At 40.4% G+C, this 26,980-nt stretch overlaps 1 protein-coding gene across 1 annotated transcript in view; it reads right to left on the bottom strand.

Moving 5' to 3' along the window:
- Positions 1-26,980, bottom strand: part of LOC126416079 (replication factor C subunit 2) — a 61,810-nt gene continuing 34,830 nt past the window's right edge. The window contains exons 4-8 of the mRNA XM_050083568.1: positions 20,156-20,351; positions 19,941-20,067; positions 15,225-15,307; positions 320-433; positions 1-176 (exon numbers count right to left, since the gene is read on the bottom strand). Of these exons, the coding sequence (XP_049939525.1) occupies positions 72-176; positions 320-433; positions 15,225-15,307; positions 19,941-20,067; positions 20,156-20,351 (625 nt within the window). The 3' untranslated portion in view covers positions 1-71. The remainder of the gene's footprint in view (positions 177-319; positions 434-15,224; positions 15,308-19,940; positions 20,068-20,155; positions 20,352-26,980) is intronic.

Below are 26,980 nucleotides of genomic sequence, written 5' to 3'. Positions count from 1 at the left end.
TACTCTTAATATGTTTAATACAAAACAGCATAGAAATACACAATGTTACAATGATAACACACATCTCAAAGTTACTCTTCATCCCTTGCAACTTGACACAAACGTGCTAACATTCCACTAAGTTGGAGCAGAGAAGCCACCCCCTCCACTATCCTCACATGAATAGTACCAATTTCCTGGAAATAAGAATGAAACCGATATTATTTATATTAATTTATCTAAGTTTAACAGTGAAACATGAAACATTCAACAGAAAAAAAAGTATTATTCACTTTCAAATTAAAACTAAATCTGTAAAAATTTGCAAAATGCTACATACCTTTATAAATTTAATTCTTAAGCTTTCTGGCATTGGTATGTTCTTGCATACACGGAATGTGTTCGATACAATATCTTCTGCTGCATATCCAAGCTTCCACAAGTGCGCTATTATCTGTTACAATGAAATAAAATTTTGATGTTTAAGACTGAAGATGAGGGACGCGGTGTCATGCTCTACATAAGAAAACAATCACCAAGGTAACTTACATGCTGCTTCAAGCACAAGAACAGGACATACTATCAACATAACGTCTATAACTGTATTACAGACTTCTAGCTAAATCAACGGACGGATGTCAGAGGAGAGTCATAAAATTCTTGCTATTAATGTACTGAATATGCTGGAAAAGTATTGCATTTCTTAATGAAGGAAAAAAAATGGTTCCCTTACATCAGCCTATTATCATGTTAATCTTAGGAAGCCATAATTGTATGAAAGGATGTTGCACAGTACAGTTTATTGTTCAGTGATTGAGATCATTACTGTTGTCTGTTCAGTGACATGAAGCATTAATGAGGATGGCAAACTTCACAAGCAACAGCCCTAAAACACACTTATCCCCAAGCTATTATTTTAAACTCTTGCTACCCATTTCTGAGTGAAGCTGCTCTTCCACAACAGTGTGGACAGTGGAAGAAAAACTCATCAACTGATGGTTGAAAATGAGTTAAGCTTACAACATGTATCTTGCTCCATCTAACATCGGATCACAGAAAAGTAATTTGCCTAGAAGCGTCAACATAAAAAGGTGTCTGACAGCCTACAGCACTGTTACCAGCTTTAAACTGTGAAGAGCAAATGGCTGCAGGTGAAAACACAGCTGGCTATAGAGCTGTGACAACAATATGGCATTGCCATAGAGATGTTTACAAAATTGTGGAACGTGATTGGTAGATGTATGTGTGAAAAGTTACTGCACCCAGACCACTGCAATTGTTAGGGATTTTCTTATACAGACTCAAGTACAGCATTGAAGCTAATGTAATTAGTGAGGTCAGTAGCAGAAATGAATCTAAAATGAGATGCAAAAATGTTCTTGAACAGTAGGAATTTTGTGCAAACGCAGGAAGGAACCTAATTCTGCCTTTGGGGAATTGATTCCTGTGAAGAAACTATCTGCTGAAAGCAATAATAAAAGAAATGAAGGTAATTTCTGAGATTGGTTGCCTATGGAACGCCCTGGTCCCGAACAATATATATCAAACGTGTGACTCGATGTCAACCACACAACTCTGGTGGCACAAGTTATGGGAAGTGTTTAGTGCATTGCCAGGGGAACATAATTTATCATTTTCAGTTGTGAACAGCAATGAGTGAAAGCATTGCAATTTCGAGTGCCGATAGTCACATATGGAGCAATCTAATTCATTGGTTATGTAGTCTAGAAAGTTGTTTGGAACTTTGTTGGCACTTAGAATAGCTCCCAAATGAGTATAGCAGGAACTGTGTAGAATGTTGTGGACTTAACACTGTGAAACTATGCAAGGGAGGTGCGGATGTAATTTTTCTTTGCAACTGTATTGTGTGCAGTGTCAGAAGAGAACGTCTATAAGAAAGAACACATGATTTGACAGTTCCACATTATCCTTTGAGATGAGCATCATTGTAGTTTCTTGTTGGATGAAGACGGTAGTAAAGTAACTAAAGTTACTACTTTCATTTGTAATTAATTGTAACTTTGTAAAGTTCGTCTTTTGTCATAGCCCTAGTGAATGCTGTAAACAGTATCCATAACTCGCACCACCAGAGTTGTGTTCAACATCGAGACGCAAGTTCAATAAATGTCATTACTCACCCAAGTGTTAGATAGACAATCATTCTTGGAAATTACCGAAATTAATATTAATGCAGCTATCACCACACTTGACAGATTGCAGATGCTTATTTTGCTAAAACACGTTTCTTTCCATGTGACAAAGGTAATAGGAAGTTACAAAAAAGAATATAAGAAATAATTAATCTGCACAGCGGGCTGAACTAAAGACTCACCAAAATTAAGACTAAGAGCTTCAAAGAATTTCCCTATATAAATAAAATGCTGGTGAAATAAAATCTCTTAGTATAAAAGAAAAAAAAATAATTAAAAAAAGGTATATAAAATGTTTTCTGCTTGGGTGGACGTGCCTACATGTAAAGTGCGCTAACCACAAATAACACCAGGTCTTTGTCGGTACAAGCTGGACAGATTGTCATTTGACCACTAGTATCTGCGTGTACGTAATAGGACGGAATTATAGTACACAAAAAGTCCCTCGAACAATATTAATGTAAACTTCATTGACAACAGCCATAGGAGACCGTGAAGAATACACTGCTTGTTCGATGATTCCGAGCTTGAATTTAAAAATAATTTAAACATGCAGGCAACTAAACATCAGAATTATCTCTTAACTGCGCAAGAACTTGCTAACAGCACGGAAGACACAAAAAAATAAAAAGCACAATCAAAGAACGACAAAACCAAAACACTTATATACAAAACACAGTGCCCCTGATGGCTGGTGCGAAATGTTTGACAATGCGATTGTTTCTAAACACACATGGACGACACGTGCAATACAACACTATGTAGCTACATGATGTCACCACATCAGCCCCCATGATGGAAGTAGAGCATTATTGCAAATAGCATGCTGAAAGTTGATGCGGTGACCAGTTCTTGAAGTATGTGTAGATAGGTACACTGCCATTGTAATCTGCAATGGCGGCAGTTATGAGGCAGCTGCTGGGTGAGGCCATAGTCTTGGAAGCTCTGGCACTGTCACTTCTTCAAAGACATAAGCCGGTTTAGTCTGTCTACAGAAACAGCGGTTGCCTTTCCATTAATTGAAATCCAATTATCCTGTCTCCCCTTGCAACTACATGGTAGGGTCCTGAGTATGGTGGCTGCGATGATGGATGATGCCTTCCGTGCATACCACGATGTGTGAACAGGTTTTCAAGTCTTGATGCATGAAGGTGGTAGCTGTACCGTGTCTATGAGGATGGTGTGGGCATATTTGGGCCACATGCTCTTGCAGCTGGCATAGAAATTCCGATTGATCATCCCTTGGTTGTAACACAGCATTTGTTTCCACTAATTCTCCTGGAAGCCTCAACATCTCACCATACACCAGTTCCACTGAAGCACCGTCTAGATCTGATTCGAACGTGTTTCTGAGGCCGAGCATTATCATGGGAAGCGCCTAGGTCCACTCAAGAGTCAAGACACATTAGTGTGGCCTTAAGTGAGCGATGCCATCTCTCGATCATCCCATTACTGGCTGTGTGGAAGCTCATATTTTGTGGTGATTTGTGCCACAAAACTTCACAAGTTGTTTGAAAAGGTCGGATTCAAACTGTTGTCCTTTATATGTCATGATGTGTAACGGACAGCCAAAGTGCAACACCCAATGAACATGAAAGCGAAAGCCAGAATTTCTGCTGTAATATTGTCCACTGGTGCAGCTTCAGCCAGCAGGTGTAATGATCCATCATTGTAAGAATGTAACATTCGCTGTCAGATGATGGCAATGGACCAACAATGTCTATGTGGACATGACTGAAATGGACTGTCACGGTCAGAAAGTTCGCTATCGTGCTTGCATGTGGTGGTGTAACTTGCTGTGTTGGCATTTGAGAACTCCTCCCCCAATCACGGCAGTCTTTCTGTATACCTGGTCAACATGTAATGGCACCGAGCGAGGTGGCGCAGTGGTTAGCACACTGGACTCGCATTCGGGAGGACGACGGTTCAATCCCGCCTCCGGCCATTCTGATTTAGGTTTTCCGTGATTTCCCTAAATCGCTTCAGGCAAATGCCGGGATTGTTCCTTTGAAAGGGCATGGCCGATTTCCTTCCCCAATCTTCCCTCACCAGAGCTTGCGCTCCGTCTCTAATGGCCTCGATGTCGATGGGACGTTAAACACTAATCTCCTCCTCCAACATGTAACGATTCATCACTAGGTGGGTTGTTGATCTAATACCGGGGTGGCACAAGTCATGTAGCAGATGTCACAATACAGCTCGACATTGCTCCCTGGAATTTGGATAAGTTGCACATCAAACGCCAATGTTTCTGCTGATAAAAGTACTTGTTGATCTTTATCTACTTTGTAGTTCTTTGGCATAATTGTTCAGGTGAAATGCATAAGTTAGCGGTTTGTGATTGGTGTAGATAATAAAGTCTCTAGCTTCCAGCTGAGATCTGAAGTATCTGACAGACTCAAACGGCCAAAAGTTCTCTGTTGCAGGCACTCCATAGCTTTTGTGTGGGCAGTAGTTAGCATGAGGAAAATGTATGTGGTTGCCATATTGCTGCAACATTGCGCAGATTGCCATCTAGCTACCATCAACCACTAGAGCCAAAGGTGCAATAGGCTCAGGGTGTGCCAAAGGGTGGTGCCTGCAATGCTCTTTTTGGTCGCTTCAAATGCCACACATACTATTAGTCCATGTTATAGGCGAGTTACCTTGTTGTATGGGCCGGTGAGTGCTGCAATTAATGGTTCCTGTAATTCTGCAGATTGTGGCAAGTGAGAGAGATAAAAACTTAACATACCGAGGAATCAAATGGTTCAAATGGCTCTGAGCACTATGGGACTTAACATCTGAGGTCATCAGTCCCCTAGAACTTAGAACTACTTAAACCTAACTAACCTAAGGACATCACACACATCCATGCCTGAGGCAGGATTCGAACCTGCGACCGTAGGGACGCGCGGTTCCAGACTGAAGTGCCTAGAACCCCTCGGCCACACAGGCTGGCACCGAGGAATCAACGCAATTCCTTGGCCACACTTGGGTGTGAAATCCTTAAGATGGCTTCCACCTTCACTGGCAGTGGTAGCAATCCTGCTGTTTTCGAAACCTAGAAAATCCACTTGCCGGTAGCCAAACATACATTTGGCAGTGTTCAGGACTTTGCCGTAGTGTTCCAATCGCTTAAACACTTCCATTAAATGATGTTGCTGTTGCTGTTGCTCTGCTGATGACAAACTGAAATACTGTCCAGTAAGTGAAAGCAACAGTTAGGCTCTGTAGGACTGAGTCAGTGAAGTGTTGCCATGTTTCAGCAGCATTCCTGAATCCAAAAGTCATGCATTTGCTCTCAAACATGCCAAAAGGAATGACGATCGCTGTCTTGAGACCTTCTCTGTTCAGCTATAGGGATCTGTGTGTACGGTTTTGCACAGTCCAGGATGCTAAAAATAGCTGCACCACTCAACGCACAGTTCAGAGTCAGGTAACAATGGCACAGGGTATTTGTCCTGTACTGTTCTGGTATTCAAAGCTCTGTAGTCACTACAAGTCTGCCATGCACCATCCTTTTTTGGGACCAAATGTTGCGGTGAGGACCAGGGGCTGTTTGTTGGAAGGCCGCATTACACCTTCATGAATCATAACGTCAAACTCTGCTTTTACAATTTTAAGATGATATGAAGCTAAACATCACGGTTTGCAAGACATGAGAGGACCGTCGGTAGTCTCTATGTAGCAGACAGTGTTGTGCCTTACCTCCTTAGGTGCTCCGAAAGATCGTATCAGAGCCGGAAATCCATTCACCAGCTCTATGTTCTCACCATCCACCACCTGTGTTGGTTTAGCAGTATGTACGATTGCATTCCACCAAAATCAGAACACTGTTAAACCTGTGGTGTTGTCAACTAGGCAGGAGTACTTCATGTCTGGCAGTAGATTATAATGGGCAAGGAAGTCGGACCTGATGACACGTTCGGCAACATCTGCAATGGTAAAATCCCACGTGAAGGCTTCTTGTAGGCCCAGGTCTAGTTCGAAGCACAGACTGCCGTACATTGTTATGACTCAGTTATTAGCAGCAGTCAGACAGAATAAAGTGGGTGGTTGGTTCCTGTGCAATATGGTCCATGGGTAAATGGACAAATTGGACCCAGTGTCTATTTAGTATTTCCAGCCGGACCACCGATCACTAACAAGCAGCCACAGAGGCACTGATCGGCAATCTGAGCAGGCACCTACTTCCGACCGCTGCTGCCATTTGGGTAAGTGCAGTAGGTTGTGCACCTGCGCACTTGCTCCCTGAATTTCGATGATACCAGCAGATGCCTAGCTGCTCAGGTTCAGTTGCGGATGAGGTTGTTGTTGACTTGCTGCGCGAGTGTTGGCGATATCGACTCTGGGTCAGTTTGAGAAGTTTGCCGATCTGCTGCGTCAATAGATCTACTTTGCCTGCCAAGCCCTCATAATTTGCATACGAAACACTTGAAGTCACGCTACCGCACTGTTCAGTGATTGTACTGGCAGGAAATGGCGTCATCGCCTTCTAGATTTTATCTGCAAACTCCGCTACTATGTCTAAGGGCGTGTCAGACCGTGACAACATAATTGCTTTGACAGGCGGTAGCAAGCAACTGCTCCATATTGAGCGCAGTAAGCTGTTTGGAATGGTTCCCACATTTACTTTGTTTCTTAGGTGCTGCAAGAAGCCTGTCTCTGTCTCCAATACCTTCCACAGTGAGAATTTGATGGATTTGCTCTTCCTGTGGTGCTGACATTCGTCAGATCAATTGTGCTTTAAGCCGGTTGTAGGAGTTAGCTTCTGGCGGTGAGGTAATTACATGTTGCACTTCTGCGGCGTACTCGTGATCTAATTGGCTTACAAACAGCGCAAACTTTGTAGCGTCTGGCGAAATTCCAGAATAGAAAAAGCTGGCCTCCACCTGCGCAAACCTGGATTGTGTGGCCAGAAAGGTGGTAGTCTTACAGCCAATCATGACATGGAGCGGTGAATGTCAGTCATTTTGAAAATCGCTTGAGTAAGCGCTCTCAACCCAATAATACTATGAGGTAAATCATGTCGGGGTCACCACTTTGTTGTTAAAAGCTGGGCAGTCTGTTGTTCAACCATTAGAAGATGCTTTTACATAATACGACGGAACCACACTCCCTTTACTATATTAACATTAGCTTTATTGATTACAGTCACAGGAGACGGAGATGAGTACAAGGCTTGTTCAATCGTTCCGAGCTCGCAACTGAAAATAACTTAACATGCAGGCAACAATACATCAGAGTTATCCCGTGTCTACGCACGAACTCATGCCAGCATGAAAGATACAATAAAAGTAAAAAGCATAATGAAAGAATAACAAAGCCAAAACAGACACATATAAAACACAGCAACTCTGGTGCTGGCAGGAAATATTTGGTGGGGCGCTTGTTTCTAAACACATGCAGACAACACGTGCGATACAACACTACGCAACTGCACCACGATGTCGCCAGAGTTTTGTACTGTTCCATTGCCTCCCCCCCCCCCCCCCCCCCCAAAATTGCAAGCCCATGACTACAAGTGGTTGATATAATGAAAGTTCATTTTATTATTGTTTAATTAAACAATACTTTAGCTGATGTAATGTAAGTGTATTTTATCACTGTTTAATTAAACTAAGATTAAACTGTGATTCTGGTAACAGAAAGACAGCTATTCTCCACATGTGTACAAAGTACATCATGTTATGTTCGAGGGTTAATTGTTTTGATTTCACACAAAGGGAAAAGAAAATGCCACGTGCTGCATGATGCTTGCAGATGAAATAACCCATTAAAAATTTGAAATACAGTCAAATTAAATCTCATGAAATATTCTAGAGGAGTCTCACAGCACAGACAGACTGATTGCAGAAATGACTAAAATCCTCCATTTTACGGATCAATTTCTAACCCCCCCCCTCCCCCCCCCCTTCTACCCACACACACATATTCATATAGACATACTGGTACTATCATCTTTTGAACTTGCTTGCAATTGCAGTTTTTAAAAATAAAAATTCAGTGGAGAGAACTCAAAATGTCATTACCAAATGAAAAACACTGAATTATTACAAAACAGCTGCAATTTTCAACACTTTTATGAGACTATTAAACATAAATAAGATGTTATAAGAAATATATTGAAAATTCACAAGACAAATAATCCAAAGATAATACGAGTAATAAACAAAGAAGTGTAGCAGTCCCAGAAGGATATCGAAAAGAGCTGGCAAGCTTGATGTTACTGTATCTTTTGGAAGAGGGATACACTACACTATCAAAACTCGTAAGAATGAAGAAGTTCCTTTTGCTGGTAATCATAATGAATTTCCATGTACTGGTATTTACTAAGTGAAATTTAACTTTCTGTTAAACAGCAATTGTCTTTTCCAGCAATTCTATGGCTCAAGTTATTTTCTTGCAGTAGTCTTTCCACCAATTATCATATTTCAAAACATGCAGGGATTTACACTTCAGCACTTGAAACTAAATGTACAATTGTTTGATTAGGGCTTCATTCTATTTTCCAACATGCATGCTACCATATTTCTGGAGATTTTTCTTTATTATACCAAAGCTTTGATATTTAGCCTCTCACGAGAAATTTTTCAGTTTTATTTCTTCTCTGGCAAACTTTCAACACTTAACCGGTATTAATTATTAAAAAACTCTACAGCAATGAGACTATATATATTTTTACTACCCAACACACTAACAGTGTTGAGGTACAGTACTGTGATATCTGTGAACTGAGGCAGAGACAATATGAACAGCCGACTACTATTTTTTCTTAAGCCACTGCAGTTTTTCAGCGCAAGCATGATTCCTTGATACACCGTATTTCAACCCCATTGACCATTAACGGCAGAAAAAAAAGTGGGCTTATGGGGTTTCTGAAATTACTGATTAAAATGTTTTCTGGTTTACATTTTAAATGCTTGCTTTTATTTCAAGCATAGTCTTGGGGTAAAACAAAGAACACCAGTGATAAAAAAGTTTACAATAACAGGTCAAAAGCTTATCGAGTTTTGTAAAAGAACACTCTATAAAACTTACATATGCCTTAATAACTGAAAATATGTGACACTACATTTTTCTCATTACTAACTTCAGTTGGGATGGGCCCTTATTTTGACAGCACTGAATCCAAATGAACCAATACCACAAACAAAACCAAAACATGACTGACTTTGTCCCCCAGGAATTTCCTTATACACCATTGTTTTAGTTGTTAATTTATTACGTGAACATCACTGTTGCTGGCTCCTTTTTTCTGTAAGTCCAATTTCCGAAAATGTCTTTCTGTTCACAATTGGTTACTCATCAAGCAAGTTTTAAAAATGGAATATCTTAAAATAATCCTTTTGCCAATTTGTTTCCCTTACCATTCACCTATGTGAAATCTTTTACAATTACTGAACAAAGCACTGACCCACAGTACTTATGCAGATCTTCAATAAAATATTTAAAAGTAGACTTTCCATCAGTAACTCACTTGCTGTCATACACTACTCTTTATGTGTAGGGACTTGAAAATGTATCATCTGTTTTGGGGAAAATTGTTTTCTTTTTTCTTTGTTTGTAAAATGATTAGACATACTAATATAAAATGTTGTTATGCTGGGTGCCAGAAAACTGAGTCTTCCAAGCTTCGAAACTGACTTTAAAAAATGTGGTGATTGGGGAACATTTTGGCTTTAATGTTTGCTTTTGCCAAAATTTCCAACAGTTTTTTTCAGAAATGGTCAGAGTTTGTTTTCTTCTTCGTCTCTATCCAAGCTTGCAACAAATGATTGTTTCTCTTGGGATGCAGCACCATTTTCCTGCCAGTGAACAGATTGCTTCTCTGATTTAACGTATTTCTCAACATTATTTATCACTCAGCTCTGTTTATTGAGCTCCCAAAAGCAAATAACCTAAAGTCTCCAGAAGTGTGTATAAAAAGGGATCTCAGTAAAAGTAAAATGGATTTATTCCGCAGTAAATTAAGTATAATAAGCTGTCCTGTAGACTACAATAGTTCAAGCTCGATTAACTATGACAAATTCTTAAATTGTTTCTTAGAGGTATTTAATGAATCATTTCCTCGTAGATATAAGCAAAAGAAGGTTAATGGTAAACTCAAATGGATTACAACAGGAATAAAGATCTCTAGTGCCAGAAAGAGAGAGCTCCACAATGAGTTAAAATCAAACAGAAATCCAGATTTTGTCATTTATGTCAAACAGTATAAAGCTGTATTTAGGAAAGTTGTAGCGGCAGCTAAAAAAATGGCAAATAATAAATTCATACGAGAACACAGAAATAAGACAAAAGCAGTGTGGTCAGTTGTTCAGTCTGAACTAGGAGCCAAAGTAAAAATTCATGAGATTTTGAAAATTAGACATGAAAATGAAATTATAGTAAACCCTGTTCAGATGTCAAGTTGTTTCAATGAATTCTTCCTAAACGTAGTAAGATCGGATGTGGATATGACATTCTATCAGGGCATCACAAATTTGGAAAACAGCCAGAACACATCTTTTAAACAATTTGAAAAAATAACCCAAAGGGATGTGGAAAAGGAAATATTGTCTCTAAAAAACAAAACCTCACATGGGTGGGATGAAATAACAACATCTGTAATCAAGTATGTGTATGATATTATTTCCCAACCACTGTCAACTATTATAAATCAATCTTATGAACAGGGATGCTTTCCAGAGGTATTGAAATATGGTGAGATCAAACCTCTATTCAAGAAAGGATCGACAGAAGATATGGGGAATTACCGCCCTATCTCTCTCTTGCCGGTCTTCTCTAAAGTGTTTGAAAAGATTGCAGCAAAACAAATTAATAACTTTCTTACTGTAAATGATATAATTTTTAAAAACCAGTTCGGATTCCAACAGGGTAAAAGCACTGCGAATGCTATAAATGAGTTTATCCAAAAAATATGCTCCACGTTAGATAAAGGTAGAAAGGTCACAGGTATATTCTGTGATCTGACTAAAGCTTTTGATTCAGTGAACCATGCATTACTCCTCCACAAATTACAGATGTATGGAATCAGAGACACTGCTTTAAAATGGTTTAGCTCTTACCAGTCAGGTAGGAAACAAAGAGTAATTTTAACTTCAAATGGAACCAATTATTCATCAGACTGGAAAACAGTTCCCCAAGGAGTCCCACAAGGTTCGATATTGGGTCCCTACCTGTTTCTTTTTTACGTAAATGACCTACCACTTGCTATTGATGTTCATTCAGTCTTAGTTGCTGATGATACATCAGTTCTAATTGAAAATGAGGTATCTGAAAATATTCCAGAAAAAGCCAAAAACACTTTAGAAAAACTTGAATCTTGGTTCTATCAAAATGGAATAAAACTAAATGTAACTAAAACCAAAATGATGCAATTTGAAGCTAAATCAGTAGAAAGGAGTGAAATAAAGATAACTTGCAATGATCAGGATATCACAGAAGCAAACCACGTGAAGTTCTTAGGCCTAAATCTTGACAAAAATTTAAATTGGAAGGTACACATAGATTACTTAGCAAATCAACTGAACAACTTAGCATTTACAATGTGTATTTTGTCAGGTGCCACAAACATAGATACCAGAAAGATAGTTTATCAGTTATTCGTTATGGCATAATCTTCTGGGGAAATTCAGCAAATGTCACTAGGCTCCTAGTATTACAAAAGAAAGTAATTAGAAACATGTGTGTTGCAAAAAAACGGGAATCCTGTCGACCACTGTTAAAAAATTTAAAAGTACTATCTATCCCCTCACTTTACATATATGAGATGGTGGTGTTCCTATATAGAAATCAACATACACTAGACAATTTCCGTTTTGACCACAACTACAGCACTCGCCACAGAGATAACTTCAAACTTCCAACACATCGTTTAAAACTTTATGCCCAAACGCCAGAGTATATGGGGTTAAAAATTTTCAATAAAATAAAAGGCAGTAATATATTTAAAATGGAGATTGGTTCACTGAAAAGATTGCTCTTTACTCTCCTGGTGGAAAAGTGTTATTATTCTGTCGATGAATTCATTGAGGACAGCTTCACAATCTGAACACAGGGATTGTAATACATTTATTATTTTATGTACATGTGTAGCTGTAACTTAGAAATGTAAAATATAATGTAAACTTTTGTAGTTCTCTTAAAAAAGTTTCTTTTGTAAACCTTGACATGTCTCCTGTACAACAAATCAAATGATTTGAAAATTGTATGTAATGAGATGAATAAACCACATAACATAACATAACATAATTTGATTGTTACAAAATCAGCAGAATACTGATTTCGAACTGTTGTGGGCATTCGTAGCTGTGCGACCCATCCTTACAATGCTACACACGGAAACAAAAAGATACTTGGCAATCAAATAGAAGCGAAAATGACTGAGTGTTACGGGGAAACTCTCGGTGTGATCGACATATGTTGACATATTTTCTTTTCTGATCGCTACAGTGCAGAGTGTGGATTTTGAACTGGTAGCCAGCTGTCTGCACAAACAAACTAGAATCACACTGAGGTGACAAAACTCATGGGATCATGATATTCACATATACAGATGGCTGCAGTATCGCACACACTAAGTATGAAAGGGCAGTATATTGGAGGAGCTGTCATTTGTACTCGCATGATTTATGTGAAAAGATTTCTAATGTGATTATGGCCACACAACGGGAGTTAACAGTCTCTGAATGGTAGTTGGAGCTAGATGCACTATTCAATATTCCAAGTTAACAGTATCAAGAATATGCCAAGAATACCAAATTTAAAGAATTTTGTCTCGCAGACAATGCACTGGCCAATGGCGTGACCGAGAGCAGCGGCATTTGTGTAGAGTTGTCAGTGCTAACAGACAAGCAACACCGCTTGGAATACCTGCAGAAATCAATGTGGGATGTATGACTAACATATCTGTTAGGGCACTGAGGTGAAATTTGGAGTTAATGAGCTACAGGAGCAGATGACCGGTAGGAGTGCCTTTGCTAAGACCACATAGCCTGCGGCACCTCTCCTGGGCTTGTGACCATACCAGTTGGACCCCTGAAGACTGGAAAACTATGGCCTTGTCAAATGAGTCCCAATTTCAGTTGGTAAGCGCTAACGGTAGGGTTTGAGTGTGGCGCAGACCCCATGAAGCAATGAACCTGAGTTGTCAACAGGCACTGTGCAAGCTGGTTTTGACTCTATAATGGTGTGGGCTGTGTTTGCATGACTGGACTGGGTCCTCCGGTCTGACTGTACTTATCATTGCTGTAAATTGTTATGCTTGGCTACTTGGAGACCATTTGCAGCCATTCATGGACTTCATGTTCCGACACAATGATGGAATTGCCACTGGACCAGAACAGTTCTGGCAACACTTTCACAATTATGGATGGGTGTGGAGGCAGCATAGCTCAGTATTTCTCGAGAGACTTCTGACAATTTGTCGAGTCGTGCCACATCGAATTGCTGCACTATGCCGAGCAAAAGGTGGTCCGACATGGTATTAGGAGGTATCCAACAGCTTTCGTCACCTCAATGTATGACTGCCAGAAGGGAAAGGAGTGGCACAAAGAAAACAAGCCCCCCTTCCCACTCACAGGTCAGCCAGCCATCTGTGCTTTCTATGAAAGCAGAGCCGACACATGATCACAGGGGTCGCCAATCCCTTCTAGTGTGATGGGGGCCATAATCTAACTCCGTGATGGAACAATGTTAGTGTCTTCATTCATTTCAAAAAGAAGAGGAAAAATAATAAGCAACACACACCACACAATATTCAGTAATGGCTAACACGCAATTGCTTGCTTACGTTCCCAGTGTTGTAAATGATGTAATTCAAGTGCAACATCTACCGGTGTATGATGCAACCTCAGTTCAAAACATATGCCACCTAAAACTGTCACAGTGTCCACATTATACCAACTTTTGAACTTCAGCTAGCCAACAAACGGGTTTTTCTGTGTTCTAAGATACTAAGTCTCATGGCTGAGTTCTAAGTTGCATTGCATGGCATGTATATTATACAGACCTTTCGATCATCCACAATTGGTGTGACACCAGAGCATTGAGTGTATTTGTATGACATCGTATTGTCTCACACATCATTAGGCTTTGCCCAATGATGTGAAACACAGAAGTAGCTGTAAATTTGTTACATTTTTTATATTTACGAGGTGTGTTTAAGAAGTACAGTGATTTTATATTTTTATGAAAAAATATTTATTTATTCATGAATATTCATGTTTTCCCCTTCAAAGTAATCCCACTCTGATGCAATACACTAGTGACAACGCTTCTTTCAATCCTCAAAGCACTTGCTCATAAGCACTTTTTGGTACAGCCTTGAGTACTTCCAGTGATGCAGTTTTTATTTCCTCAATCGTTTAAAATCTTTGTAGTTTCTTAGGTCTCTTCAGTTCTGGCAACTGGAAAAAGTTACAGGGGCCCAAATCCAGCAAATATGGTGGCTGAGACAATTGATGTACGTTGCCCGCGCAATTCGAAGTCACCTTACTTTTTGAACAGCCCTTGCATGTGGTGAAAATGAGGATATTTTAAACAATCTCTGATAAAATAGTTCATCTGTATGCAATTCACTATGGAGCAGCATTTAGTAGGTAATTTTCAGTTTTCACATTTTGAGGCAGAATTCACATTTATTGCAAATGAGAATTTTTCCTGACTATTTATGTGCCAATTTATTGCTCTATACCATTATTTATTCGGCTCTCTGTATACTACAAAGGACTTATCATCATCTTAGCAATTAACATTTGAGAAATGTTTACTCTTTTCTTCCAGCAGTTCTATTTTAAGTGGTCAGATTCAATGGTGACACATTTTCTGTGCCACTGTCTAAGCCAAAATGCTGAAATAACAGCACACACTACTTGGCATGTGGTGGAACAACCCTTGGCTTTGTTGTGTAATACTTGTATAATTATATAGACAGATCACTATGATGGACACAATTGTGAATCGACTAACTTTCTCTGTTTTGATAAATTTATGATCACCTTCATTTAAAACGTTAATAAAGCAGTCACCTGCAATTTTACAGTCATTACTAACTTTGTAATAAATTTCAATATTTTAATTTGTTTTCAATGAAATAAAGTTTTAGCATACCTTGTACGCTTTCTCCACATTTCCATCCATGCAGTGCTGCAGCATTTCTTTAATAAGTAATGGATGTGGTTCATCACATACCTAAAAAACATAATAATTTGTCAGAACATAAAGATCTCTACATTCTGCTGTCACCTCTAAATTAGTAGCAGTTTATATTTTTAGCATAGTTGTCTTCTGTAGCACAAATGACTGAAAATGCAATATAATGATTTGAAAATATTTCACCATAAACAAATTACCAAACAGAATACAGAGTAATCCTATAACCAAGTCTACTATAGTGTTGATATTACAGTGGAAACTCCAGGTAGGAATATCAACAATGTAGGAAAAGACAGATTGCTGCTTACTATAACGAAGACACATCATGTTCCAGAGAGGCACTCCAGAAAGATACTCACATATACCATATTTACTCTAATTTAAGCCGCGCTTTTTTTCCCCGTTTTTGTAATCCAAAAAACCACCTGCGGCTTAGAATCGAGTGCAAACTAAGCGGAAGTTCTGAAAAATGTTGGTAGGTGTCGCCACAACTAACTTCCACCATCGAATATATGTAGCACTACACAGGCATGCTTTGCAGGCACAAAGATAAATACTGGCGCCAAAACCTCTTGAGTCAGTAAATAAATTGAAAAAAATGTGGAAGACGAGCTTTTTTCTCCACCCCGAGTTTCGATCACTACATTTTCATACATTATCCAACGAAGTAAATACAAATTCCGTATTGTTAATCTTCGAATGTAGCAGCACTTCAACGTACTATGAAAATCCGACTGGCAAGACTGTTTGGGATGTTTGTCAATATGGCCAACTCTACGTTATGAATTTTTTCCTACCTGTGAGAAGAGATGGTTGCTAATAGGAACTTTTATGAATTGTGAATCATATACAGTATTCTCTTCACCATAAGAATAATACAAATATAAACATTTTGTAATGTATTCTTTCATGTTTGCTGCTATCTCATTTAAATCCTGTTTGCCTAATAAACTACGAAACTAGTGTGAGATAACAGCAAACGAGGAAGAATATACATATCATGTCATGTTTATATTCGTATTATTCTTATGCCTAATACTGATACAGTCAGAAATGAAGCACAGCAATTGACTAGATTTTTAAATCTAAGATGACTGTAATTTCCGTGCAGAATGTAATGTACAAAAGAGGCATTTGCAAAGATTTTCAAACAGCGAAAAATTTTAGCTAAACTCTAGTTCAGAACATTTTCTATCGTACGCAGTCTATTATTTGGTTCTTGTTGATCATTATCAAAGAAAGCAGCAATGTAAGTAACAACAAACAGCAGTCTCTCGCCATTGTTTCGCTAATGAGACAATTCCTCTCTTTTTTTTATCGTAAGCGGCGGTAGCGCGCGCAAAAGAAGCCATGGTGCCGCGAGCGTCGATAGGTCGTAAACAAACATTATCAGAATGCAACAAACAATGCACGACACAGTCCAATAACGCATTTTGAGCTAAGAGTGACGTAAACACCTATAACAAAGAGAACGGCACTTATCAGACCAAAGAAAAATAAGCAATCGATTCAAACCAGACGAAGCATGTGGAAAACGAAGGGTACCCGTATAAATATGGATGGAGCGCCTGACGCATAGCAATGGCTACCTGGTAAAGCTTAACTGCTAAGCTTACGACTCGAACCAAACTACTGTAGCTGTATTGTCATTCATTCGACCTAAATTGTGTCTCATATTACAATGGACCAACTTTGTTTCGATTTGGAGGTGCGGCCTAAAACTTTTCTCTCCCTTGAATTTCGAGTCTCAAATTTCAGGTGCGGCTTAGATTCAGGAAAATTTTTTTCCCTTGATTTCGAGTCTCATTTTTCAGGTGCAGCTTAGATTCGAGTGCGGCTTAGATTCGAGTAAATACGGTAGGTTTTAGCTATAGTCTTCGTCCGTAAAATGCGCCCCCCCCCCCCCCCCCCCCACACACACAACCGTCAACTCCAGCATCTCGGGCTGAACAGAACTACTGGTAAGTACTTAGAGCATGTCATACCATGCAATTATTTAACAGCAATACTAACGAGCAACATGAAATGAGATGAACACATCATTATTAGGAAGAAGTACATGGAAGAATTGTCCAAAGGGTTGTAAATGATATTGTATACACAATACTAGTGACATCATTCTTATAGTATTGCTCCAGTATTTGGAGTCCTTATCAACTAGGGACAAAAACAAAGAGAGAATTCACAGATGCCCATATTAAAATGCAGCAGTGATAATCAGGAAGTAAAATGAGAATCTTTGAATAAAAGGTGGTAACATTTTCATTAAATTACACACATCAAAAAAGTTTTGCATCACCTCGGTTCCAAGAGTTCCGGAACCCGTACAGAAAATTGGGAGAGAGATCAACATAAACATTTCCACCCTTTTTATTGTTCATGAAAACCACGCATTGCATGTTGTACCGCCACACAGCGATCCCGTCAGAGCTGGTGGTCCAGATTGCTGTATACACTAGTACTTCTTGCACTGAAGCATCCCTGTATTCATCATGGCATACTATTCACAAGTTCATCAAGGCACTGTTGGTACAGATTGTCCCACTCGTCAATGGCGATTTGGCGTGGATCCCTCAGAGTGGTTGGTGGGTTACGTCATGCATAAACAGCCCTTTTCAATCCATCCCAGGCATGTTTGATAGGATTCATGTCTGGAGAACATGCTGGCCACTCTAGTCAAATGATGTTATCCTGAAGGAAGTCATTCATAAGATTTGCACGATGGGGGCGTGAATTGTCGCCCATGAAGACGAATGCCTCACCAATATGGTTGCACTATTGGTCGGAGGATGGCATTCACGTATCATACAGCCGTTACGGTGCCTTCCATGACCACCAGCGGTGTACGTCGGCCCCACATAATGCTACCCCAAAACAGCAGGGAACCTCCACCTTGCTGCACTGAGACAGTGTGTCAAGGGCATTCAGCCTGACCAGGTTGCCTCCAAACATGTCTCCAACAATTGTCTGGCTGAAGGAACGTGTGGCACTCATCAGTGAAGAGAACATGATGCCAATCCGGAGTGGTCCATTTGTCATGATGTTGGGCCCATCTGTACTGCGCTACGTGGATGTTGAGAGTGAAGTTGTGCATCATGCAGCCTATTGCACACAGTTTGAGTCTTAACACGACGTCCTGTGGCTGCATGAAAAGCATTATTTAACATGGTGGCATTGCTGTCAGGGTTGCTCCAAGCCATAATCCGTAGGTAGTGGTCATCCACTGCAGTAGTAGCCCTTGGGGGGCCAGAGTGAGGCATGTCATCGACAGTTCCTGTCTCTCTGTATCTCGTCCATGTCCAAACAACATCGCTTTGGTTCACTCCGAGACGGCTGAACACTTCCCTTGCTGAGAGCCCTTCCTGGCATAAAGTAACAATGCAGACACTCGAACTGCGATACTGACCATCTAGGCTTGGTTGAACTACAACACGAGCCGTGTACCTCCTTCCGGGTGGAATGACTGGAACTGACCGGCTGTTGGACCCCCTGTCTAATAAGCACTGCTCATGCATAGTTGTTTACATCTTTGGGCGGGTTTAGTGACATCTCTGACCAGACAAAGCGACTGTATCTGTGATACAATATCCACAGTCAACGTCTATCTTCAGGAATTCTGGGAACTGGGGTGATGCAAAACATTTTTTGATGTGTGTATGTCCAGCAAAATTAGAGAACTGGAATGCAAGGAAAACTGTGCAACCATTCTACCATCAACATAGTTCGAGGAGATTATATAAAAGTAAGTTACACGTTATTATGGCAGGTCAAGTAACTTTTCTTGAATGTTGCACTACACTTCAAAGTGACACAGATACAGTACAATATCTTTTGGACAATCTCTATAAACAATGGTTGGAACATTCTACTAAGCAACCAATTACTTGACAAGAGAAATCGCTTCTCGGTAGCAGAGCCATCGAAGAATAGCTGTGTGAATGTCATCATTGAAACCCCTCCCGAAGAAATTCTTTCAGGTTGGCGGAAAGATGGAAATCCCACACTGAAAGATGTTCCTTCCTCATTAGCATCACTGTCTGTGCAGCCTTGGTCAAACTGTTGGCACCATTTCACTATGGCTGGCTGTGACATTCGGAATTTCACCATGAATCTAGGTGCATTTAGATGCTTTGCCCACAAGAATCTTACTGTCCTGCACACTTCAACTATGGAGTACATTTCCAGTTGCCACACCAATTCACTCCCACACTTGTACAACAGCAGAACCATGCCTGCAAGAAATCCAAAACATGTGCTCTCTTCTGACAATAAGCCATTCCTGTAGGGTAATTGTCTTAGCATGGGATGACATGTAATTTACTTTCTCAAGTCCCTGCATATATCATATAAGGATCATGATAATAAGATAAGAGAGATTATGGTGTGCAGGGGCATATAGAGAATAATTATCCTCTTACTCTGTATGTAAATGGAATAGGACACAAAACTGCTAGAACCAGTATGAAGTATTCTCTGTCATGCACTGTACAGTGGCTTGTGTGTGTGTGTGTGTGTGTGTGTGTGTGTGTGTGTGTGTGTGTGTGTGTGTGTGTGTGCGCGTGTGTGTGCGCGTGTGCGCGTGTGCGCGTGTGCGCGCGCGCACCTAAATACAAATTTTGTAGGAAAATACATTAATGACTCTGTAGTGAGAGTACAATAAAATACCTAACTTGAAAACATTTTCACTGCTGACATGTCCAAATCCATTAAATGTTGACTGCAAGTTGTTAAATGCTTGACGCATGTCTCCCTGTGCTGTAAACACAATTGCCTCCAGTCCATCATCTGTGTAGGAGACCTAGAAGAAACACACACACAAAAAGTACTATTCACATGTACAATTACTTAACAACAATCTCATGTAAATTGTGGAAGATGTTTCTTACCCCTTCCTTCTGGCAAACCTCAATAACTTTGGCAAGAATCTGAGCATCATTAAGTTTGCCAAATCGCAACACAGCACACCGAGACTGTATTGGTTCTATGATTTTTTCACTGTTGTTACATGCTAACGCAAATCGTGTTGTTTTACTGTACAACTCCATTGTACGCCTCAGAGCCTGCTGAGCACCTTCTGTCATACTGTAACAGAAAGTTACTACTTTTTGATGTTGAGTTGCCATGAACATAAGTCCTTCATTTTTTATGAATAATGTGCATATTATAAAATGATTCCACATTTTATGAAAGACTTTCTTATTTTGCCTTGATTATATATAAGCATTTTACCTTCCTGGTCTCTTCGCATTCCAAATACACCATAGTGCTAGCTTTCTATCCAGAGGAATGGGTGGTACTGTGAGGGACTATTCACTGTAGTAATTTTTTTTTTTTAAATCTAACATGGAATGAAAACATTATACTCTAGATAAGTGACTCTTTTTAATGCTAAACAATGTTACTGTCTGCAGCAAATCACATGTGGTGATGAAGTTTTGGGAGAAGCTAGAAAACTTACTAGTATGTAGGGACTAATTCAAACACAGTATGGCAGTCAGGCATGTGGCTGGAATGCACGATATTGAAGGTTTACGTATTTAAGAAAGCAGAGTTAGTTGATGCCACCACTTTCTAAAGGTTAAAAAAAAGAAAGAAAAACATTTAGACTGTGAAACACTTAATAATACTGTACAGTGGGTGCAGATTCTGTACTGAAAACACAAAATTAAAATTAATCTCTCTGTGAAATCATAGTTCAGTTATTGATATATATTTGCATCCCAGAAAGCTATCAGACACTGGATAAAAAAATAACTATTTGCACTGAGTGACACAGATTAAAGTTTGTGCCACGCTGATGGAGACGAGACCAGATTTACTGGTTTGCATTATGAAACAAGATTCATTAACTTATAATTATAGTTACAACTGGGGAAGCACCTCCAACATTTTGTCCATACGAAGCACAACAAAATTTTACTTACAGTTTAAGAAAGAAAGTGGATGCAAATATTTTAAAAAATTACAATTTACATAATTCAGACATGCTGGTTTGGTGATGTGTTGGTGTTTCTAGGTCCAGATGGCACAGGTTGTGATGTAATGACTTGCAAGTTGTGTATGTTGTGCTCAACATGTTCTGTCACTGGGTGGGTCAGCTTTGTTCTTGGTCACAGTTTCGCAGTGCGCATTCATTGGATGAGCACCTGGTTTGCGATGGTGCCCATGTAAAACACTGTACAGAAGTTACAGCAGAGTTAGTGTATGTGATATGACTAATTCCACAGGTTGTCCTACATCCAGTGTCAGAGCTGGAAAAGTGCTGGGTGAGTGCATCGGCAGGGCTTTTACCCGAATCTTCCTTCTGGAATCTACCAATGTGGCCACATCTACACTCAACTCCTCAAAAATATATCCTAACCTACACCATGTGATCAAAAGTATCCGGACATCTGGCTGAAAATGACATACACGTTTGTGGCACCCTTCACTGGTTATGCTGGAATTCAATATGGAGTTGGACCACCCTTGCCCTTGATGATAGCTTCCACTCTCGCAGGCATATGTTCAATCAGGTGTTGGAAGGTTTCTTGGGGAATGGTAGCCCATTCTTCATGGAGTGATGCACTGAGGAGAGGTATTGATGTAGATCGTGAGGCCTGGCATGAAGTCGGTGTTCCAAAACATCCCAAAGGTGTTCTATAGGATTCAGGTCAGGACAATGTGCACGCCAGTCCATTACATGGATGTTATTGTCGTGTAACCACTCAGCCACATGCCGTGCATTATGAACAGGTACTCCAACGTGTTGAAAGATGCAATCACCATCCTCTAATTGCTCTTCAACAGTGGAAAGCAAGAAGGTGCTTAAAACCTCAATGTAGGCCTGTGCTGTGCTAGTGCCACGCAAAACAACAAAGGGTGCAACCCCCCTCCATGAAAAAAACCACCACACTGTAACACCACCGCCTCCAAATTTTGCTGTTGGCACTACACACGCTGGCAGATGATGTTCACCGGGCATTCGCCATACCCACACCCTGCCATTGGATCACCACATTGTGTACCGCGATTCGTCACTCCACACATTTTTCCACTGTTCAATCGTCCAATGTTTGCACTCCTTACGCCAAGTGCGGCGTCGTTTGGCATTTACCGGTGTGATTTGTGGCTTATGAGCAGCCGCTCCACCACAAAATCCAAGTTTTCTCACCTTCTGCCTGTCATAGTACTTGCAGTGGATCCTGATGCAGTTTGGAATTCCTGTGTAATGGTCTGGATAGGTGTCTGCCTATTACACATAAGTACCCTCTTCAAGAGACGAGGTCGGCATGTACCTTTTATACTGTATGTGTCCCTTCACATTTTCACTTCACTATCTCATCAAAAACAGTGGTCCTAGAGATGTTTAGGAGTGTGGAAATCTCACTTACAGACATATGAAACAAGTGACATCCAATCACCTGACCACGTTTGAAGTCCGTGAGTTCTACGGTGTGTCCCATTCTGCTCTCTCACAATGTGTAATGACTACTGAGGTCACTGACATGGAGTACCTGGCAGTAGGTGGCAGCACAATGCACCTATTATGAAAAACTTATGTTTTTGGGGATGTCCAGATACTTTTGATCACATAGTGTACGTTGGGACTCAAACCTGAAAACTTTCCTTGTGCAAGCTGTCTCTCATGCCAATATATCTCACCCAATAAGAGGACTGTCCGAGAAAGTAAAGGATCCAAGACCCAGTCCAGCACAAAGTTTTAATCTGCCATAAAGTTTAAAAAACAGGACGTATTCCGCTGCAGAGTGGAAGATTCACTGAGTAAAATAAAAATATCGAGACAGTGATCCGCATGTGTTTGGTTGTTCGCAACCCTTTTAATATATTGGTGTGTTATCTCTGCCCAGCAACAAACACTATTTTGTTATCATAATCATCAATTTTAAATGACAGAAAGATGCCACAACAAATTCAACAGTCCATCACGTATCAAGACTACAGTTGACTACATCAGAATTCTGTAGTCCAGAAGCAAATACACTGTTCATAACCTTCTCCTCCTCTTGCCCCATTTGACCCTAAATCTCATTGACTACAATACTGTCACATTGTAACGACCCTCCAGTCAAAAGCTGAAAGCAGGGATGCCAAAGAAGTACAATACTTAGAACTGAAAGCACATTTACAATGAACACCATACCACACCCAGAACAGAACTGATGTCCTGGACGGAGAGTGCTGTTATTTACAAACATCTGAAAGTCCAGAATGCTGCTATTTTCACACGTATAAAATTTCCCACATACACAAACGTAAGACACTTCAAGAATCTTTCAGAAATGATAAATATTCAATAACAAATAATTGCTGGTGATCAGGTTTGAGTTGGTGACCCAAAGCACATCAGCCAGCAACGCCAAACACTACCCTACATTGCATGCAACACAGTTGACAGCATTGCTCTGTCTCTTGGAGTGAAAGTGACGCGCTGTTTGTAAGTTCTCAATGGATCTAGATCTTCTCAACGGTCCTCTGCTGGCAGCACTGGCATGCCCACGCAGTCTGATAATGTTGTTACATCCTCTTCACAACGATGATACCTGAAGGTAGTCCCTCCCATCGAAGCTTCCAGATCATCGAGCAGGTCTTCAGTTTTCTTGAACCTCCCACTGTTGATTTGGTCTCTGGACTGCAGTAGACCTTCATACAGAGGACAGGGACAGTGCTTCGATGCTTTTGTCTTCCTGATGGTAGATCATAATCCTCAACTTTGTAAGTGACATCCAACAAGCAACAAAGGATACAATACAGACAAAAGCAGTGCTTTAGTTATTTTTGGACTACTCACACTTTCTGCACAAGCGTAAAGAATCTGTACTAAATCTCCCTAGCTGTATCTCACTTGCCAGTGCTTGGAGTTATAATGTTACTAGCCTTGCTCCTGAGTGTCCAGGCTCAATATACAAGCCAGCTGCCTTGCTTCTTCAGTCCTGGTGATGAAGTGTTTCACACAGTCAACCTGAGTATAATCTGGTTGAAATAGGAACAGTGTAACCATTATTGTTTTGGTCATGTGACTGTGGGGCAAAAAGATTAGTGTGAAGCCTGTAGAGTCTTTCTTCACTGTGTTGTATGCAAATGTCACGAAGGGCAATGTTGTATCCCAACCTCTGTTTGACATCAATGTACATCAACAGCATATCTGCAAGTGTCTCATCACAGATCATCATGTCTTGCACTGTGCTTCAAAATGACATCTTTTACATGGAGCAGCTTTTGGAGTTTCACCAACTGCCACAGTTTTAGTGACAGCATAGCTGGTAGGATAGTCAGCACAGACTATTATCCATCGATTTTTGCTTGTTGACTTCGGGAACCTCCCTAAGAGATTGATCCCAATTCAGTGGAAAGGTGCTGCTGCAGGTGGGATTGATACTAGATGCTCCGGAGGTAGCTGCAGCACGTGCTTCCACAGTTGCCTTTCCTTATAGCGGCTCCCATAGTGTCTTTGTGAATCGGTAGAGACCTTGTCAGTGATACCTACATCTGATTTAGTCTAGTCTTCACGAATCCCATGAGACCAGTTGTCATGTGGTGTAAATACTTCAGGATTGCTGGCTGCTAAGCTGGATGACTAGCTACCATTTCCGCCCCATCGATTCACACTACTTCTATAACGTTCCATTTATTAGTGGGAGCCGACTATGGCTCGTTCCTCATTCTTCAAGGATTCTATGGTTTTAAGCAATGCTGGATCATCACTCTGATCAGCAGCAACATCATTTAATGCACCAATGACTGATGTTTTGTCCACACTGCTCTGTTCCACCAAAGGATTCTTTGAAAGACAGTCAGCGTCCACTTTGTATACCACTGTGGCATCGTACTCTTGAAGCCTCAGTATCCATCCAGCCAGCAGACCTGGTGGATCCTTCAGGCTAGTCAGCCAGCACAGAGAATGGTGATCCATCACAACAGTAAACGGTTCGCCAAATAAATATAGTTGGAACTTGTTGATGGCCCAAAGAACCATAAGGCTCTCTTTCTCAGTTGAAGAGTAGTTCATCTCAGACTTTGAGAGAACTCTGGAAGCATAAGCTATCACTTTTTCAGCACCTTCCTGTGTTTGTACAAGAACTGCCCCTATCTCAAACCGTTAGTATTGGTGTGAAGTTCTGCCTCCCCATTCTTGCCATAAAATGCTAGAACTGGAGCAGATGTTAGCACCTCCTTAAGGGAAAGGAAGGCTCTTTTGCACCTCATTCTGTGAAAAGCTGGCACCTCCCTGCAGTACTTCTTGCAAGGGATGTACCTTAGTACAGAAGTAATTTAAGAACCATCAGTAGTACAAGCATTTTCCTAGAAAATCTCTCATCACAAATGTGACAAGGAGTCGGAAAATATGTGACTGCTCTTATTTGCTCTGGGTTGGAATGGACTCCACCATCATTCACTACATGCCCCAACATTTTTATTTCTTGAGTAACAGAGGGGAGCTTTTTCAGATCCAGGCGAAAACCTGCAGTCTGAACACACATCAACATGGTTGTCAAAGAGGCTTAGATGTTCTTCGAATGTCTTCAAAAAGATAATGTCATCGAGATACCAAAGATATGTTGTCTACTTAAAAGTGTCCAAGCAGGTTGACCATCATGTCTTTGATGGTGGCTGGTGAGTTACACAGTCCAAATAGCATAGCTTTGAACTCACAGAGGTCATCAGAAGTAATGAAAGGAATCTTTTCCCAGTCAACCTAATCGGTTTTGATTTACTAGTAATCTGTCTAAATGTCCATAGTTGAGAAATATTTTGCTCCTTTCAGGCAGTCTAAGGTGTCCAAGCAGTCCACAATGCATGGCAATGGATAGAAATTTTTTTGAGAATTTATTCATTTGTCAGTCAATGTAGAAATTCCATGTGCCATCCTTCTTCGTCACAAGGACCACAGCAGAGGCCAAAGGACTCTAGAGAGATTCAATGATGTCACTTTGCAGCATCTTCTCCACTTCCTCCCGGATTAACCATTACTAAACGGGTAACAAACTATTTGAGCACTGATCCCCATTGTTGATACAATGTTTTACTATGGGCTGCTTAATCTGACTTTTCTCCATTCTACATCTCAAAGCATCTAAAAATAGACCATGAATGGCTATCACTTACTGACATCATTCCTTGATCAGGTCACATCCCATTAGCAGTTAGATAGCATATAGTTGGCCAAGTTCATTCCTCATGGTGTGTTCAACTGGTGGTGGAACTGATGCCAAAGATTGATACACCTCTTCTTGAACATCGTCTATTAGCTCCTAACCTAAGGAGTCGAAGTTCACGGCCACTGTATTTTGTGTACTTGGTCCAACAGTTCTGTACGCAATAAAATGCTGTATATCTTCCCTTACAACCTGGTTTATGAGGGAAGTGAAGCCAAGATGGTCTTTCACAACTGCCATAGGGGTCACATTCAGTAGTCAATCATACCTCTTTCATCCAACTCTTCTGTTCCATTTCCTTCACTGTTGGGTGAATTCTTCCGTTACTGCGACATCCTTTACCTAAAGAGATTGGTACATGCCTTCTGTGACTCCTTTAATAAAAAATGAGATTTTCTTCTGATTTACAATGTTGCGAAGGCCAAAACATTCTGTATCTATGACTTAGTTTGGGCCCTGTTCTTTGTCGCAGCTACTGAGCTCCTCTTCGTTGTTTTTGAACCACTGCTGGGCTGTCCTGTCCACATAAAAGTACAGATTTGCCAAACACATACT

This window comes from Schistocerca serialis, chromosome 1 (assembly GCF_023864345.2).
Source record: "Schistocerca serialis cubense isolate TAMUIC-IGC-003099 chromosome 1, iqSchSeri2.2, whole genome shotgun sequence".
NCBI classification, from domain to species: Eukaryota; Metazoa; Arthropoda; class Insecta; order Orthoptera; family Acrididae; genus Schistocerca; species Schistocerca serialis.
This window is presented reverse-complemented; position numbering and strand designations above follow the sequence as displayed.